Source organism: Erithacus rubecula, assembly GCF_903797595.1.
Source record: "Erithacus rubecula genome assembly, chromosome: 5".
Lineage (NCBI taxonomy): Eukaryota > Metazoa > Chordata > Aves > Passeriformes > Muscicapidae > Erithacus > Erithacus rubecula.
In genome coordinates this window covers 27,142,858-27,158,097 of record NC_136687.1, presented here as the reverse complement: position 1 = coordinate 27,158,097, position 15,240 = coordinate 27,142,858, and the positions used below count along the sequence as shown (strand labels likewise).

The following is a 15,240-nucleotide window of genomic DNA, read 5'->3' as shown; positions in this document are numbered from 1 at the left end:
ACTTGAAATTTTTACTTCAGCTTTGCAAGGTGATATAACAAAATGTAATTTCACTATAGGAAATTCCTCTGTATTCAGGTCATCTCTGAAATCATGCAATAAAGCACTTGAAAAAATGAAAATTAACATGAACCAAATCAGGGGTAATGCTGAAAGGTGATGCAATATTGAGCTCTTTAAATAAAGAAGTATGCATGTTTACTTCCTGAAAAATTAATTTCACACCACATTAGTAAAAATTTATATTGAATTAAGTACAGAACTGAATTTATCAATAGATATTACCAACTATTAAATTATTTTCTATCTAAGCAAAAAAATAGCCCTCTTCTTGACTGAAATTATTTGAAAATAAAAAATATTCCAAGACAGGCTACAACACACATTGTGAAATAGTTAAATAAAATATTTTATAAGATACAGAATCATTCAGACAGAGGTTGGAGACAGCTGATCTAGAACTGCTTTATCACTTCTCTATAAACATGGCAAATACTGCCAAAATAAAAACCACATTACTTTTGGGGGGATTTGCTATGGCATCAGTATTACATGAGTTTGCACACATTAATGTAAAATCAGAACTGCATTTCCCTCAAATCCATCTTAACATAGTCATTAGCCTTAGTCATTATTCTTATAGAGTAACTTATTCTTATATATATAACTTCTTATAGAGTCTTCTGTTTCTTAAAAAAACCTCATATATTTATGCCTAACTTTGTCTAAATGTAAACATGACTTTAAATGCATACCATTTGACATAAACTGAATTTGTGCCTTTTTACACAATGAATAAGTTGAACTGGACTCTTCTAACGTGTTGATTGGCTTAAGGCAAGATAAAACAAAATACTTCGTATTATTATAACCATGCAGGTTACAACATATATAATGTTCTACAGTCTATACAGTCTATAGTTTATTTAGCCTTTAATGGTTACATCAAAAAAATCTTTAATTTTAAAGAAAAATCTTAAGCCATCAATAACCATTTTTTACACAATGCATTCTATTACTTCAACTGGAAGCAAAAATATTTATTAAACCCACTATTTAAACTTTTTAAAGCAAGTATTTTAAAAATACATAATAATCTTTTCCCCTGAACATTTTAAGTCATACACTTCACCAAAAGCTATTTAAAATAAACAGATAACTTCAAAATTTTTCACTTCTCCTAATCTACAATTTTAGCTATAATCAATGGAAAAATATCAAAGATAAGCATGTCAGCATTTAGTATTCATTTTCAAGGGATGCTTTTTTCCTTGACTTCTCAATTTCAGAGCAGAACTATTCTCCAACTTTCTCTTCATAGCCAACAAATAAAATGTAAAATAATTGCTTCTCTTTTCCCTGAAGATCTTTCAGACTAAATATTACTGAAGCTGAAGAATATTTTATTACATAAAAGCAATTAAAAGGCTATTTTACTAAAGTACCCTTTTTTCTCTAAAGAGAAAATAAAAGAAATCTTTAAATGAAAACGTTACTTACAATGTGTTTATTTCTACAAATGGCCTAAACAATTGCTTAGGAAAAAAGTTGCATATACATATATGAATAAATATATATATATGCATATATAATGCAATCTATAAACAAAGATTATAAACTACATTTGGACAATACTAAAAGTGGTTACTCACTGATGTCACAAAAACTGCTGTGTTTTTAACCAGAAGGAAATTGTACACAAAACAGTGTACACCTACATATAGGAAAAAATTCATCTTGTATTACTTGACAAATTGACATGTACTTCTAAAAAATTAACAATGCTTTACATTATTCAACATTTACCTGCTGAAAAACATCTGCCCCTTCATCATAATCCACTATTGTGAAAAACAGTTTGTTTGAAAAAGCAGATGAATAGCGCCATGAATTAGCCAGCACTTGATATTCCTCATTAGCTTGCCTGTTAAGGAAAAGAAACAAATGTATATCCATGTGCCATTCACTTGTAAAAAAAAAAAATCCTATAATCAGCTGCAAAGGTTAGATGAATTACATTTACAGTATCATTCTCCACATCCACACTATCAATTTAAAAAGTTACAGCTCATTATGCACGTTTTTGCTTCAAACTTGTCATCTCCAAAATTAGACGTGTGTTAAGTTAAACTATACAAGAGAAATCTCAAGATGATATTAAGAGGAAGGGATGTTTTCCATATTTAAAAGTCTCAGCAAACAGAACTGGTCTGAGTGGCAAGTATCAAATAAATCTGCTAACAGATCCATGCAAGGAGATGCTTATGTGGCCCTTGAGTGTGCTATCAGGATATACTTGTTAGAAACAGCTATGCATTACGAATTCTGAAACTAGGGGACAAATAACACACAACTGTGAAAGTAGTGTGTTCCTAAAATAGCTGAGCCATAGGAGAGCCAAAGAAACTGCTAAGCACTGGGGAAATGATCCTAACTGAATAAAAAGTAGGATTGTAAGCACTATAATAAACTCCCAATTATTTCTCTAAAAGCTGTTTTAAATGTGGTACAACATATAATCTTTTCAGCATTTGAAGGCGATTTGGTACTAAATATCCTCCTAAATAAAATAACAAACACAAACAAAAAAGTAATCAACCAACAGACCAAAAACCCACCAAAAAACCCAAAGAGAACACAAACCACAACAAACAACTTTGCCCTTACTTCACTAAAACAAAGTGAAAGACAAAGGGAATTCCAGGAGAATAATATTAGCAGAAACATCCTCTAAAAAGAGTGCCATAAAAGCACAGGTTATTCCACAGGACACATCTATACTAAGAAAAATTCAGTGGGGGAAAAAATAATAAGGAATGCTTGCAGTACTTTCTGATTTAGACAGACTCCTTTGCTAATTTCTGCATTACTGTTTAATCACATCAACTGTAGAGTCCAAACCAGGGTTTTACCACTTGACAACTCATCTTTGCATATGGTAAAATACAGAAGTAGTATAAATAAATGTGTTCTGCTGCTTTTCTCAAAACAGTGTTTCTAGAAAAACAGTTCAGTGTTTTTCACAGTGCAGAACTATTTAAAAGTTGTAAATGCAAAAATCTGTTTGCTGCAAGAGAAACTCTGCATTGAACATATTTAAGAGAGAACAAAGAAGGGGAAGAGCATTACAGGTTCACAGATATCATAAGACCTTCCCCATTTCTCCATAACTGAGATCAATCTTAGACATGAAATATATTACACATAAACTTCAGCACAGTTGTGGAGTATTAAGTAAAATGAAAAAAAAATCTTAAAATGCTAAGAGTTAAAACAAAAATTGATGATCACTTACTCTCACAAAGAATTAAATAACATGAAGCACAATAAAAGTCAACTTTCACCCTTATTACCTGACTCGGCAAAATTTGCTACTTAACACCCTACTCAATGGGCAGTTTGCATTTAAAAAAAGAAAAGAAGCAACTGAGACATTAGATTGGTTACTTCTAGAAACAGATATCATCACTAAGCAGACCAACATATTCATTGTCATCCTGAAGAGGGCAGTCAGACAACATCAAAGGAATACTGTAAAATCTTAAGCAATATCCATAGTGCACTGTTCTGTTAAACCTGCTATATTTAAGCTGAACCATTTTTATTATAAGAACAAGATGAAAATCAGTTCCAATTGATGCCACCATTCTTCTTTATCTGCCTTTCACTTGTCATGAAATTATTTCTAGGAAATTCAGAGACTCAACTTATGGCCCCACTATTTGAGAGGACTCTTGTTCCCATTGATCTCCATGTATTTTACATCTTTAAACTATTTTGAATTAATGGGTAACATTTAAAGCATTATTTTGCAAAAGGCTGCATTTTTTGTAACAGACTCAAAGCACAATTGCTTCCTCACTCTGAAAACAGCAAATCATTCTATGATGCATCCTCACACCAGCTCTGGAAGGGTGTGGAGAAGAATGAAACAAGAAGCAGCAGGAATAGTTAAAGGATTATCACATACACAGAAATGAAGATCATCCTACACACTACTATACAATTCCCAATTGATAAATTTCTGATAGAATAACATTAGTATCTCTGTAGCACTGGTTCATTCCTTTTCAGACACAATAACAGTAAAAATCATAAGCACTTGACTGAAAAAATTGTCTTTAATTATCAACTTGACAATATCAACTGTCCAGTTTTTATCTACCTGTCTCTACCATTACTTCACACCCACTTTATCAGCTTGTTTCTAGGTTGTTAATTATACAAAATTACTATAATAGTTATGCAAAAATCTATAGACATAAAAGCAAAGAACTACCCTTCTGAACTCAAGAGAATATAATGTCAGCACTGCTCATTTCCTTGACAGGATTTTTTGATAGATGGAGAAGATTTGAATGTTATTGCTGTTACAGTCACCTTTAGAATTTCATCATAATAGCAACACAGGAGCTAGCAACAACAACAGTAATATTGACCAGCTGCCAGAAAATAGTGGCCAGATCAAAAGGGAATGCTACTATTAGATTTACTCAGAAAATTCAATATACTGGAAAGTAAGCTGCTAAGCATATGCTCTACAGAAATTCTTCCATTATGCAAGAGGTGCTCATGAAATATTAAAATTAAAACTTTTATTTAAAAAGATTAATTATGTGTGTGTTAATCAGTTAGCAGTTAATCAGATTTATATAACTTGAGCTATATTTAATGAGATTAATTTTATTCTATTGGTCTGACATTACAGTAAGCAAAACACGCTATTAGGAAAAGAATAAAAGAGCATGGAATTATTTGAGAAAGAAAGCAGTGAAGCATATTTTTCTGGCACACTATGTACAATGTTTAAAAATGTACAGTTGTCACAGAATGCACCAGGTTACTTACACATTCTTATACACCTGTTTAAAGTAAACAGAGATCAGTGCTGCAATTTACTTCCAATACAACTTTTGCCTTTTATTTGGAATAGTGTTCCCCAAAACTAAAGGAACAAGGGTCTAAATGCATATTTTGACATCATCTCAGAGTCAAGAAGACAATAAATTCAGAAAGCTTGTTTGATTTTGTTTAGGATGAGTCATAATGTCGTGATGAAAAGCACTTAAAAATCTACAAATGTGTCCAGAAAATTCACGAAACTCAACAGAGAGTACTAACACTCATTGAAAACCATAAAGGTTTTGCAACCTAGGTATCTATAAAAGGGGAAAACAAGCTAAAATCCATGCTATTCTATTTACAGCATCCCATGAAATTTTCAATATTCTGCAGACGAAAAGAAGCAACGAGGTCCTCTTTGGTAGAGGTTGCAAAGTAAAAGAATAAAAAAATGTGATCTCAGGAAGAATAAGGAATCCCTTACGATCCAAGTATAAAATTACTGCCTTTTAAAGCAGGACTCACCAATGCTTCTATCTGAAGTGCACAGGAAAAGCAATTGTAGAACTTTCAACAGCTCATTCCAAATTTCCTGTTCCTTCTTTAACAAAAGTTCAAATGGTAATTCCCTTTCACTACAAGTCAACAATTTTCTCATTATCTGCTCTTTACCAGCCAGCAAAAAACTGAAAGACATTGGATCCCGTTTCTTCTTTCTGATGATGCTCCTTGACTGTCACAATTCTTTTTGCTGTTGACCTATTCTTGCATCAGCTACTTGAAAACATCTCTCTTCTGAGATTTTATTTTTATGCAGGGAAAAAAAATTCCTCTTTTTTCAGAATTTGAAAACCTCCTCTTTGAGGTCTCATTGATTGGGTAGATGCTAATGAAAGTATTTGGAATCTCTTCTTATGTATTTTGCCATTTACTTCTACGCACAGTGTCAACAGAAGTCACATTCACTGCCCTTTAAAAAACAACATACTACAACATTAAGCTGAAAACTTAAAAAACACAAACTGAATGCTGTATTATAAATTACCATATAGATAATTCTGCAAGGAAGCATAACTTCAAAAAGAGTTTACTTTGAGCTCATTCTGCAGCATGCTTTCTGCAGTAACTACAAGCTTGTTTTGAAATATGTTATTAATAATTTCTAACAGAGTTCCGTCCTGTCACTCAAATTAAACCAAAGCAGTCTTTAGAAAACATGTGCCCGGCCTGAAAAATGAACCAATCTCCCTGATGTCTTATATATTTTTTTCTATATACATCTTACATATACATTTATACACACACATGTATTTATATACATACTTCAGCTTATCAGTGTTTGTTTCAGTATAACAAAACTTACGACACTTTTAAAAATGCAATAGTATCATCAACATAGGGTTGATGAAAATTACAGGCTACCCAAACTCCTCTCCATTACCAGCCACTTCTGTCTTTTTTCTTCATAAATCCTCTTGCTTGTTTCAAGTAGCTGTAAATTCACAGAGAGACATGTATGTCTAATTTACAACCAGTGGCACAGGTCAAAGTATAGAGACTACCCATTGAAACTCAGCATCTTTAGCCTCTGAAAGTGCTCTCATCTTTTCAAGGAACACTAAGAAAAAAATCAACACAAAATATGCATCTTTTGATGGGCTCCAGCTGCTGGGGAAATCCTCAAGTGACCAGTCTCATTCCTCTGACCCAGATATCCCTTTCTAAATGAAAATATCCCAGGAATGAATTTGAAAAATGAACCAGACAAAAAATGTGAACATGTATTCAAAGCAGAGATGGTTGCTTATGCCAGTCAGATGAGAGAAGCAGAGCTTAGAAAGCAAACTAAAAGACTTCATATAATGTTTTTGTGGAGTGGTCAGATGGTACAACAACAAACAAAAAAAGAAGGAGTTAATCACAACAATGGAAGATGCAGAGGAGCAGTCAGCATCAGCAGGCTTGAGCTAAAGCCCTTTTGCAGCTGAAAATCAAAACACTAATAATCGAGGTAGGGGGGTTCACTGAATTCTGACTGGTAAAAAGGTGCTGATCATTTTTGAAAAATGTAGCGATAATAAAATTAAGAAACAGATTGTGAGATGCAAGTAGATGAAAGGCACAGAAGCCGACAACAAATTTTCACCCAAAAATGCATTCAAGCTAGTCCAGTAGTTACCATTTGTCTGTATGCAATACAAAGTACAGGCTGAGGAACAGTCCCCTGATATCTGTGATAATATTCCCATTGGAGTCACCGTGTTTTTTTCTCCTTTTTACATACCTAAGTTATTTTTTTCAGTAGTGTGATTGATGTGGGTTACAGAGATAAACTACCTAGCTGAGTGAGGACAAAAGGAAAAGGAAGCTAGTCTTACATTCCAAGGAGTCACTATTTAGAGTGAGATTATTTCTGACTGCTCATTCAAACTGATTCCTCATTATGGTGCATTAAAGGGCCTTTTCGTATCTGCTTCCAATGTTTTGTTGAAGAATGTATACACCAGGAGCAGCAGTAACAGGTAAATCAATTAAAACTAACTAAGTTTAATTTACTGGAACTAGAACAGTTTAATCAAACACATTTCCAAACATGCATGAAAAATGCCATCCTAAGCCATTAGAAACACATTCCATCCCCATTCAAGACCACGTTGAATATCTAATCAATTATTCTTACTTCATTTCCCAACACCAGCTATGTCATATTGAACTTAAATAACTGGGACAACAGGAAAACTGACATTTATGCTACTACTAATATAGTTGTGAAGGCATCAGATAGCTTTCAAAACTCTTTTAGATCAGAAAATTGGAACTTGTTTGTCCACAAAGCTAGATGAAAGAGCTCCAAATTCTGCTTTTGAATAAAGACAAAATTTCTTTGAAAAAAATCTAGAAGCATGACTAGAGGCTCTACTAATATGTATACACAGCTGCTGTTTTTCAGAAGCCTTCATGTGTTAGGACTAGATTTATTCAGACAGGATTGACTGAAGGGCTATTTTTACATACAAAACCTTTAAATATCTAGAGTCCCAAGGACTTCTTTGTATGTGGCATTTTAACACTAAGTTGATAAGATATGCATACACCTGCACAAATCGTGATTTGTGTGACTGATGTTGTAACATCCTCCTTGCTGCACAGAAAATCCTTAAATTGTCTGAGACAAATTTGGTCAGCTTTCCACATATATGATAAAAAGATAAAATACAGAAGTGTCAAATCTAGACACCAAAAGGAAAAGATAAGGTTTTTTAATAGTCTTTTGGTGCATTGTCACGGTGTGACTTGAGTTTTGCCAATTTTAATATATTTAATTTCTTTTAGAGATAGGATTTAGGAGCAGAGACAAGACAGACTTAAAACTTAAAAGGATATAAGAAGAAATTTATTAATAACACAAAAGGAATTCAGAATAAGTTTTCCAGAGTATTCCCTCCTCCCCCCTTCCTTCATTCCACATTTCTTAACAACAACATACAGTTATCTACTTAAATAATCATTTCAGTTCACTCTAGAGAAAAAAGTCTCTTTTTTGTTTTAGGCTTAGGGAGTGTTTCACTTCCACAGTCTACATCCGCCTGGGAAAATATTGCAGATTATGACTCCCCCCGCAATCTCCACAGTCCTTCCAGAGCTGTGCTATGGGTTATGTTACACACTAGGGGTACCACTTTTAAAGGAAGGCTGCTGAAAAATAAAATTCTCTTCATCTCTTTTTCTATTAAGTGTCTCTGTCCATATTTCCAGTCCCAAAACAGAGAGCCCCATTTCCTCAAAGCAAAAAGGTCTTCTTTTCAAGCACTTAAACCTCCCCAAGTATATTTCACATTTTAAAGGAATTTTAGTGAAGTCACAGTCCCCTTATAGACCCACAAAAAAGGTTTTCAACTACTCATCAGTTGCATCTTTTCAATCTCTTCCCATCAGGAGCTTTATCGTCATTCCGCTGACTTCTGTAGTCGCCATGCTTTATTTCATCTCATTCAGGGGAGCTCAGGAGAGCGAGAGTCTTATCCAGGCATTAAAAGGGTTAAAGTTGCATCCAGGACATGAAGAAGCCGGGCCAGGCCACTGCTGGAAAAACTCTGAGCCACATGGATCATCTGGGGCCGTTCTTCTCAGAATGGGGAGCAGGGGGAGAGCCTTTGGTGGCTCCCCATTGCCCCCTGCTCGGTCACGCCACGTGGAGAGAGGAGCTGAGCCGAGCTGAGCCCCGTAGAGCCAGGCCCGGCCAGAGGCCACCGCACCTCCAGGGAGGCCGGGAGCCGAAAGAGAGCGGCCCACCCCCCACCAATGTGATTTATGAAAATAAAACAACTCTCTCATTGGCCACCTGGGATGCCAACACCAAACCAGCCTCTGACTGGTCCCCGCATCCCACAGGGGAAGCTCCCAGAGAGGGGACAGCCCCTCCACTCCCTGGCCCCGTGCACCTTTCCCTCAGGCAGCTCCATTCCTCCCCCCTTCCACGTGAAAACAGCACATGCATAAACCAACCACACTCAATTTTTAAGGAGGAAACTTGTGACAAAGTTACTCAAAAATTTCAGATTTCAGACTAGATGATTTTTCGTATTTGAAATATTACATTAATTTTTTATGCAATTATTCAAAAAATATTTTGACAAGTAGCAGTAAACTTAAATCTTGGACAAGAACATCTTCACAGAACATTACAGATGAAGTTAAAAAATCTACTTTTCCTTTAGGCAAAGCAGCTAGTGAATAGCTAACAATCAAGTAATGCATGCATTTCAGAACTATATATCCTCTCAGCACTCTTGTCCATTAATTAGCCATTGATTTGAAAATGTCGATTTTCCTGAAAATGGTTTTATGTGCAGTATGATCAACCTCACTAAATTCCTTTTATTTCACATGAACAAGTGGATTGCAACTTCACAATTATTTAAACAAACCTAACTGAAAGTAGTATACTGATTTTTCCTTCATTTTATGCATGAAGATTTTCAGTTGCTTCTGTACAAGATATCTAGTCTGATCTTTTCTAAGAAGTTTACAAGCTCTTTTTCGGTACAGTGAACAGTATACAGCTGCAAGCAAAATTAACTTCCTTAATAACAGCAATATTTATGTTTTTTAACTTGCCCCACAAAAGACCTGCATGTATAACAGGGGAAGAATTTGCCATGGCCATTTTAATGATAAATACCATGAACCTTATAAAGCTAAACTTGGTGCATCTCCTGTAGCTTTACCCAATCAGTAAATAAGGAATGATATAAAATAACACAGTAAACTTTCAACTCCTGTATCATATCCTGAAGCTGAGTTCCAGCAACATAAAGAAGAAACAACAGCAAAAAAAGTGCTGAACTTAAAATTCATTTCACTTAAGAATGTGGCAGAACTTCTGTACCTAATTTTTCAGCTTCACAGTTCATATATGGAGAGTGAAGTGCAAAGACAATTTATATACTCTACCTCAAAACTGACCAACTGCCTTCAATGACAGAAAATTAATATATAAAAACCAAAAACCTAATAAAAACCTTATACGATTACAGATACCCAAGTCAAAGTTTCAGTTGTAAATGTCACATTACATCACATTAGAAATCTTACACGCTGTTACATTTATCAACTTCCTATATAGTTTAAATACATATATTTAAAAACAAGAAATAGTATTACCTCCTATACAGCCTACATTTTTCATAGTTCTACAAAATAATTTTGCTGCCTATTTAAATACTGTTTAGAGCTCCCTGCTCAATAATCCCATTTATTGCTAAACACAGTAATTTCTAATGCATATTTTGGCTGAAGAAGGTTTTATTAGCACAGTTTCTGATTTAGTGAGGTAATTAAGTGCATGACTACCTTTCAGTGCCTTGGCCCTATTTCCCTATCATTAGTCATTTTTGGATTAATTTATTGCACTAGGAACTTGCAGAGAGAGATCCTTTACTTAGAAGACTACCAGAGGCACTATAATACATATTCAGAATGGAGCTACCAGAACACACCAAATTGCTGCCACAGACATTACTCCACAAAACCTATGACCTCATGGAAAAATGTGCTTGCATGTAAGAACTATTCAAAGCTGTGAAATCAGAGGGTAAGTCACATCTGCATGAGCATCTTGGGCATCTCTTAACTGAAGAAATCAGTGAAGTGTCATATTATTAAATGGTAATGAATCACTTTTGTCACAAAATGTCTTTGGAAAGATCATGGTTAACTGATAATAAAATAAAGCTGATATAGAGAAAGTCTTCCTCAGTACATTTTATTCAAATGTAATTTAACAAAAAAACAAAACCTGGAAGAATTCTAAAATGTGACATATAGATTAAATGCAGCTGAAAAGATGCTATAATATGCACATCAGTCTGTTGATTAGTGAGCATCTATCCCATGCAAAGAACAACCCTACTCAGTGTATTGCACATTGATTCCAACATTCACTTGAAAACAGACGTAAGGAAGATGAGAAAGGTCACTAAGGTATAAATTACCTGCAAACAGAGCATTGCCTCTGTGGCTGGAGAGCAGTGAACATCACTACCACAGAGTAGTTCCGAGGTGGAGCCTTCACAAATCTTCGGAATTTATCTCCATTCATGCGGATGACCGAACGCCTTGAGCTCCACTCCATCAGCTGTTCCACTTTCTCAGCCAAAAGATTCTATAATTGAGGACAAGCATGAGCAATGTTTAAACTTAAAATTTAAGTGTTTTGTACCTATATTCTGTGTTTGCAACCTCCAAACTCCTCTGGGCTCAAGACAGAAGTTATATATAGCTGCACATAGCAGAGTTTAGCTTATAGCATAATTTAGTCTTTCTTACAGACAATGAGATTTTAAGCATTTCAAAGAATAACTCAATGTGATGTTCAACAGAAAGAATACATAAAATAAAATCAAACAGGTTGCTACTAAAGGCAAAGGAATCAAGTAAGAATCACTGCCTAAATACAAGTTACCAGTACAGCAATCATTTATTCCATTTAAAAAACTGAAGTTTTAAAAAATGCAGCCTTATTTTGTACTTATTCTATTTAGTAAAAAATCACAGTAGGATATTGTCAGTCACTTGAGCATAAAGATGAAAGAAAAACATATACAGAAAGAAATAGTTACTATGTTTAGAATTTCTTACAAATGTATCATACTGAATTTAAATCCATGCAAGTTTCATATTTTGCTACAGACAACACTGCACTGTCATATAAACTCATCTAGGTACATTCCATTATGAGACCAAAGTTTCAAGCTGATCTCAAGACTAAGAAGCTCAAAATATTTTGTTTGAACTACCATTGCATAAGAAAAATCTGCTTATGTATTGTCTTTTGCTTGAAAGCATTCCATCATATGAATGATTTAAAACCAAGCTATAAGACATACTAAAAGACAGCCCTCTTTATCTAAATATTCCTATGAAAACCTATTTAGGGTTTGTTTCTTATCCAGTAAGCCTGATTCCACACATGCTCAGAAGAAAGTTTAGTTTCCCAATTTACCTAGGTTCAGCAAGGTTGTACTGACCATGTGGATTACTGCATACACCTTAACAGGATTAATGAAACTATCTTAAGTCTTCAGCTCCCTGATCACTGGCCCTATGGAAGCTGCCTGTATCACATAAAAACTGAAAAAAGAATGGACAAGACTGGAATATTACAACTCAGAAACTGAGTGCTGAAAGTGAGAAGACAGAGAAGGGGGCAGACAGAGAGGAACAAAGTGAGGAAGGCACACCAAACAAAAGGAAACTATCTTCAGAAAACTTGAATATGCAAAACCTCTGTTAAAATACACATAAATTAGTGAAAGGACTTACAAATTGGTTAGGCTCCACTGTGGAAAGGTAGAACAAACTGGCTTAAAAAATATATTGAAATAGGGACACCCTCAGAAAAGAGAGCATGACAAGTAAAGCATGGATAAAAACCAAACACTGCAACAACAACTGAGCAAGGTAGCTTTTCTGAGAGTTTTTTAAAAAACTGAATGAAGTAGAAAAATTAGGTCATCTAGTTACATTTTGAAAAATCAGTAATGCAATGAATGAGAGTAGAGAGAGAGAGATAAGGGGAAGGAAGGAATGAATTGCAAAGTAAAAGAAAAATTTTATTTTGCCTGTCAGAACTTCCACCTTCAAAATTATCAGAGCCCCTTTCGGCACAGGTCATCAGAAGGCTTGAGTCCAAAAGAAACTCTGATGAATGTGGATCATGAACAGTTCTGAAATACCCACACTTACCTGACCCTATTAAAAAAAATCCGTTAGGTTTTTGTTCCTGTTCTCACGAGTTTAGCTGGTATTTGTAATCATAAATGTGAAAGAATAAATACAACTCTGTTTTTCATGGGACTATCAATGATTTGATTCAAACTATAATTTTTCTTCTTCTGAAAGATGTATGTTTCTGGTGGTTTTGCTTCAAGAAGGTATTATGTAAGTTCTTTTCTTTAAAAGGAATCATAAAGTAGATTACATAAAAATGAAGTCTACACATTTGTAAGATTTGCTTCAATTAGCAGTGCCAAGATTAAATCTTTGTTCATTTCAAAGGATTCACTTGTTTTACATCAGGCACTCTAGCCCATAATGCAGAATAAAATACAAGGAGCTAAACAGGATGATACTAGTAATCCAAAGGCTTTATTTATTCAAGCAAAAAGATAAACCAAAGAGAACTAATAAAAAGACGCAACTTATATTAGCACAGGAATGATGCATAATATCCTACTTGGTACAGCAAAACAAATAATTTTTAGATTAGGCCTTGTTCAAAGAAAAGAAACCCATGAAATAGCATTAAGGGCATGAAAGCAAAAGCACGATCTTGGCAGAAAGAAAATAAAAGGAGAGGGAAAAAATTCAGCTCTATTAGTGCTACATAATTTGCTTCTATAACATATAGTTATATGGAAGAATCTTAAAGAAGTCCCAATTCTAGTTTTACTTGGAAGCAAGCTGCCAATAAAAATAGTCTTGATTCCTTTTGATTCTATCCTTTACATAGCTCTTGTGCAATATTCACTATAATGTTCTCAACCACTTTTATCTCTTGTTGCTGGTTGTTTTTTCCTATATGCACAAGTGAACTAACTTTGTATATTTACTATGCTAGGTAAAACCAAGCTAATATTTCAGGAGTGCAGCCATTAGGTACAATGAATATATTTGTTTCACTGCATTGAAATAGTTTCAAATAGAAAGTTATTAAAGAGACTGCAGATAGTGGCTTGCATCATAAAACATTCTGCTATAGGCTGCACTTCTCTTAGGTAACTGATTGCACTTCAATATTCTACCAAATTTTTTGTACATTTTATTTCAGAAGACTTCTTTTGCAGAGTAATTGATAGAAGAGACCTTGGGACTGATATCTTTAGAATTCACAGTGCAGTCTTTCTGACTTGTAAGTCGTTAGAAAAAGAAAGAGGTATGATAGTGGTTTTGTCATTTAGAAAATATTTTCACAATATATGCCCCTGAGTATGTTAGCAATCTTCTCCTCATTTCATTTAATAATAAATTAAATTTAAGAAATAAATCTGAGAAATTGTTTCAATTTTAGCCAATTATTTGACTTTAAACCTGAGTCTTAAGGAAATACGGCACATTTCAAAATTCCAAGTGTCTAATTCAGCTTTGAATAATAAAGGCTCCCATTTAACAGATACTACACTCAGAAAACTGGTCAGGGTGTTAACAGGCAGGGGGTAGGGGAAAGTGTGTTTTAAGTATACTGAAGCCAGCAGACCAGTCTTAAGGATTTCATAATTCAGAATCTAATTTGGATACTTTTCTAAGATGTGGGTTTTTTTTTAAGATAGAAGAGTAGAAAACAGAAAAACATACTGTTGAATAAAAGCATGAGCTCTACCTCAGTAAAAAAAAAAAAAAAATATCCTGTGTGAAAGGAGAGTGATAAAAGTGAAGAAAAATTAACAGAAAATCATGTAGAACGAAAAGGCAAAATTTTTCATATTACTCTAATAAAACTAATATCCTAGAAAACACTGTTAGAAAAGACAGTGGTCTATTCCAGGTTCTCAAAGTTCTATCCCTAGTGTCTGTGAATACTGAAACTGAACATGTTTTCTTGTACCCATTACCATCCAACTATACAATCCATATATACAACTGTTGCCAAAATGAATTCCCATTAGGATTCTAGACACATACACAAATTTTATTAACTTGCCTCTTTCCACCCCCTGGGAAAAGTCTTCCGACAGAGAAAATCTGGAAGTAGGAGAGAATGACTAAATCTAACAAAATACATGTTGTGATGACAGAGACACAACAACTGTAACTCAAATCCAGAAAACAAGAGACACCATCTCATTTTCCAGATTTCTTATAGACTGTGGAAAAGAGCAGAAAATTAAAGACCCTACA

At 34.3% G+C, this 15,240-nt stretch overlaps 1 protein-coding gene across 1 annotated transcript in view; it reads right to left on the bottom strand.

Annotated features, from left to right (window-relative positions):
* The window catches only part of TUSC3 (tumor suppressor candidate 3), a 105,298-nt gene that overhangs the window by 59,721 nt on the left and 30,337 nt on the right, over positions 1 to 15,240 (bottom strand). Inside the window, exons 2-3 of the mRNA XM_079306752.1 lie at positions 11,337 to 11,506; positions 1,807 to 1,924 (exon numbers count right to left, since the gene is read on the bottom strand). Coding sequence (XP_079162878.1) covers positions 1,807 to 1,924; positions 11,337 to 11,506 — 288 coding nt within the window. The remainder of the gene's footprint in view (positions 1 to 1,806; positions 1,925 to 11,336; positions 11,507 to 15,240) is intronic.